The sequence below is a fragment of the Culex quinquefasciatus genome, chromosome 2 (assembly GCF_015732765.1).
Source record: "Culex quinquefasciatus strain JHB chromosome 2, VPISU_Cqui_1.0_pri_paternal, whole genome shotgun sequence".
Taxonomy (NCBI): domain Eukaryota; kingdom Metazoa; phylum Arthropoda; class Insecta; order Diptera; family Culicidae; genus Culex; species Culex quinquefasciatus.
The window spans coordinates 155,919,199-155,923,956 of NC_051862.1; the positions used below are offsets into that span (position 1 = coordinate 155,919,199).

Sequence of the window (4,758 nt, forward strand, 5' to 3'; positions counted from 1 at the left end):
GCAGTGCTCCTGAGGACGCGCAGTCCTGTTTTTTTCGTGATAATTTTCGTCTCTTTTGTGTGGCTGTTTGTGTGCATGGGGTGATTGGTCAGTATAATTGAATAATGCCGTCATAAGTGCAGTGCTCCTGAGGACGCGCAGTCCTGTTTTTTCGTGATAATTTTCGTCTCTTTTGTGTGGCTGTTTGTGTGCATGGGGTGATTGGTCAGTATAATTGAATAATGCCGTCATAAGTGCAGTGCTCCTGAGGACGCGCAGTCCTGTTTTTACGTGATAATTTTCGTCTCTTTTATGTGGCTGTTTGTGTGCATGGGGTGATTGGTCAGTATAATTGAATAATGCCGTCATAAGTGCAGTGCTCCTGAGGACGCGCAGTCCTGTTTTTACGTGATAATTTTCGTCTCTTTTATGTGGCTGTTTGTGTGCATGGGGTGATTGGTCAGTATAATTGAATAATGCCGTCATAAGTGCAGTGCTTCTGAGGACGCGCAGTCCTGTTTTTTCGTGATAATTTTCGTCTCTTTTGTGTGGCTGTTTGTGTGCATGGGGTGATTGGTCAGTATAATTGAATAATGCCGTCATAAGTGCAGTGCTCCTGAGGACGCGCAGTCCTGTTTTTTCGTGATAATTTTCGTCTCTTTTGTGTGGCTGTTTGTGTGCATGGGGTGATTGGTCAGTATAATTGAATAATGCCGTCATAAGTGCAGTGCTCCTGAGGACGCGCAGTCCTGTTTTTTTCGTGATAATTTTCGTCTCTTTTGTGTGGCTGTTTGTGTGCATGGGGTGATTGGTCAGTATAATTGAATAATGCCGTCATAAGTGCAGTGCTTCTGAGGACGCGCAGTCCTGTTTTTTTCGTGATAATTTTCGTCTCTTTTGTGTGGCTGTTTGTGTGCATGGGGTGATTGGTCAGTATAATTGAATAATGCCGTCATAAGTGCAGTGCTCCTGAGGACGCGCAGTCCTGTTTTTACGTGATAATTTTCGTCTCTTTTGTGTGGCTGTTTGTGTGCATGGGGTGATTGGTCAGTATAATTGAATAATGCCGTCATAAGTGCAGTGCTCCTGAGGACGCGCAGTCCTGTTTTTACGTGATAATTTTCGTCTCTTTTGTGTGGCTGTTTGTGTGCATGGGGTGATTGGTCAGTATAATTGAATAATGCCGTCATAAGTGCAGTGCTTCTGAGGACGCGCAGTCCTGTTTTTTTCGTGATAATTTTCGTCTCTTTTGTGTGGCTGTTTGTGTGCATGGGGTGATTGGTTAGTATAATTGAATAATGCCGTCATAAGTGCAGTGCTTCTGAGGACGCGCAGTCCTGTTTTTTTCGTGATAATTTTCGTCTCTTTTGTGTGGCTGTTTGTGTGCATGGGGTGATTGATTAGTATAATTGAATAATGCCGTCATAAGTGCAGTGCTTCTGAGGACGCGCAGTCCTGTTTTTTCGTGATAATTTTCGTCTCTTTTGTGTGGCTGTTTGTGTGCATGGGGTGATTGGTCAGTATAATTGAATAATGCCGTCATAAGTGCAGTGCTTCTGAGGACGCGCAGTCCTGTTTTTTCGTGATAATTTTCGTCTCTTTTGTGTGGCTGTTTGTGTGCATGGGGTGATTGGTCAGTATAATTGAATAATGCCGTCATAAGTGCAGTGCTTCTGAGGACGCGCAGTCCTGTTTTTTCGTGATAATTTTCGTCTCTTTTGTGTGGCTGTTTGTGTGCATGGGGTGATTGATTAGTATAATTGAATAATGCCGTCATAAGTGCAGTGCTCCTGAGGACGCGCAGTCCTGTTTTTACGTGATAATTTTCGTCTCTTTTGTGTGGCTGTTTGTGTGCATGGGGTGATTGGTCAGTATAATTGAATAATGCCGTCATAAGTGCAGTGCTTCTGAGGACGCGCAGTCCTGTTTTTTTCGTGATAATTTTCGTCTCTTTTGTGTGGCTGTTTGTGTGCATGGGGTGATTGGTCAGTATAATTGAATAATGCCGTCATAAGTGCAGTGCTCCTGAGGACGCGCAGTCCTGTTTTTACGTGATAATTTTCGTCTCTTTTGTGTGGCTGTTTGTGTGCATGGGGTGATTGGTCAGTATAATTGAATAATGCCGTCATAAGTGCAGTGCTCCTGAGGACGCGCAGTCCTGTTTTTACGTGATAATTTTCGTCTCTTTTGTGTGGCTGTTTGTGTGCATGGGGTGATTGATTAGTATAATTGAATAATGCCGTCATAAGTGCAGTGCTTCTGAGGACGCGCAGTCCTGTTTTTTTCGTGATAATTTTCGTCTCTTTTGTGTGGCTGTTTGTGTGCATGGGGTGATTGGTTAGTATAATTGAATAATGCCGTCATAAGTGCAGTGCTCCTGAGGACGCGCAGTCCTGTTTTTTCGTGATAATTTTCGTCTCTTTTATGTGGCTGTTTGTGTGCATGGGGTGATTGGTCAGTATAATTGAATAATGCCGTCATAAGTGCAGTGCTCCTGAGGACGCGCAGTCCTGTTTTTACGTGATAATTTTCGTCTCTTTTGTGTGGCTGTTTGTGTGCATGGGGTGATTGGTCAGTATAATTGAATAATGCCGTCATAAGTGCAGTGCTCCTGAGGACGCGCAGTCCTGTTTTTACGTGATAATTTTCGTCTCTTTTGTGTGGCTGTTTGTGTGCATGGGGTGATTGGTCAGTATAATTGAATAATGCCGTCATAAGTGCAGTGCTCCTGAGGACGCGCAGTCCTGTTTTTACGTGATAATTTTCGTCTCTTTTGTGTGGCTGTTTGTGTGCATGGGGTGATTGGTCTTCGTTTTCTTCTTATTTTTTTTTTAAGTTCGCGCGTTCGTTGGCCGATAAGTTTTTTTTGTTCTCTTTATATAGTTTTCGATAAAACGATCCGAGTTCGTTAGGTTTATTGCGTAACAAAATTATTTTGATTCATCAAGAACGTCGTGTTGTACGCGAGTCTTTTTTGTGTTGAAAAGACCTTCCCATAGCTCCGTAGCTCGGAGGGCTCGACGTCGGTTGTTTGTGTGTTAAGCCCTCTCCATAGCATCGTTGCTCGAGAGGCAACGAAAATCAATACCTTATCTAGCTAACAGAAAGAAGATCGAAAGGCATTTGATGGTTGAGTTCGTAGCGTCAATTCCGTAACAAATTTATGAATTAAATGGTTATATAATTAAAAATCAGACTACGCTATCATTGCAGCATTGCGTTTAACACCTCATTCTATAAATAAACATTATTTGGTTTTATCTTTCCACAGCCGGTTGTCTAAGATAAAACCATTTCATTTAAAATTTAACAACAGTTAAACGGGAAATGTCTCATCCGCAGCATCCGATTGTTTGCCTTGAGAATAATATATAAAACCTTTCAACAAACACTTCGATTTTGGGTCGCATCATCATCTTCTATGATGAATCCTGACCAGCACCCTATCCTACTAACAAATTTTCAGGTTCCTGGCGCTTGTGGGGTGTAAGCACAGAGTAAATCAGCTGCCCTAGTAGCAACCTGCGCTAACTAACATTCCCGTCCCTTAAAATCGAGGTCTACAAACTGACATGGCGGGCGCCGTTGGTGGCCAATGACTGTTACCTATTCGCAACTGATCTAGCTTTAGCAATCATGGTGTTTTATCTTTTCAGCGCATTCATACATGCTGTTGATAAGGGAATTACCACTTGATAGTCGAAGCCTATGATCAGTAGTGCTGAAAGGATATTACGGTTCTGTTCAGCAACGGAGGGGCAACCATGGGTGATCTCTCATGCTCATGCTCATGCTCATGCTCCGGCGAGTTTAAGTTTTTAATTTTTTAATTTGTTGGTAGATTCTAACGATCATTCCGGTGTCGGTGCAGCAAAACTGTCCGGCGCGTCCTACCTGGGTTAGAGGATAAGCTGCAGCTGGAGAATCTAAAATTTAAGGTGCTTCTGTCGGCCGCTGACGAGAATCTGGAAAAGCTCAGCTGCAACTCATCCGGGAAGAGCCGACGTATGCGGTATGCGGTGTGGAAAAGTAAAAGGTAAGCCTGTTCTTTTGGCTGAACAAGCATTTCGATCGAAAGTGCATAGATTTTTTAAAATATTTTTATTTTAGACGTTTGTTGGTGTTGAACACTGGGCCAGACCAGAACACTAGATATATTCTCGCTGCATCAGAAAGTGCGTCGGCCGCCAAGGACAGACTAAACCAGCTGGGCAGTATTCCGTGGAAGATCAACAGCGAAGTGATGGCGTTGTTCATCAGAGCAGCATCTCCATGCTGGACCTTTCTTGCCCTCCCTCCGCGCAGTGAATTGACCGGTTACGATTGGTTCATCTTGATGCGCAAGAAGATGACCCACTGGCGCAAAGCTCACCTGATTCCCCCGCACCTGAACCACTCTGCTATAATCTGTCCCGCAGCCTCCTTAGTTCGGTATGATTTTGTACACATAATTGAATAAAATCCTGTTTTTTTTCTGTTGATACTGTTTATTTTACTTTAGCTTAGAATTTATCTATGAATTAACACAATAATTAAGAGCGATTTCAATATCAGAATCCACCTGAAATATTCAGGGGTTGTTCGGACATATATAACTAACATCTAGGCTAAATATGAGCACCCACACGTCTTCATCAGCATTTCAGGTTGTACAGGTAGATCTTCGTTTTACTCCTTGTCGGCCGCGTCCGGCATGTTAAACAGCGTGGCCGAGTTCTTGACCAAAAAGCTCAAGCGGGATCCACCGCCGCTGTTGGACGCAACTGCGACGGTCTCCTG

At 43.4% G+C, this 4,758-nt stretch overlaps 1 protein-coding gene across 1 annotated transcript; it reads left to right on the forward strand.

Moving 5' to 3' along the window:
• The first annotated feature begins 3,105 nt into the window (after positions 1–3,105).
• Positions 3,106–4,451, forward strand: LOC119766365. The gene is made up of 3 exons (XM_038250863.1): positions 3,106–3,113; positions 3,851–4,015; positions 4,090–4,451. Exons 1-3 carry the CDS (start codon positions 3,106–3,108, stop codon positions 4,436–4,438), a joined length of 522 nt encoding a protein of 173 aa, XP_038106791.1. The 3' UTR covers positions 4,439–4,451.
• The last annotated feature ends 307 nt before the right edge of the window (positions 4,452–4,758 follow it).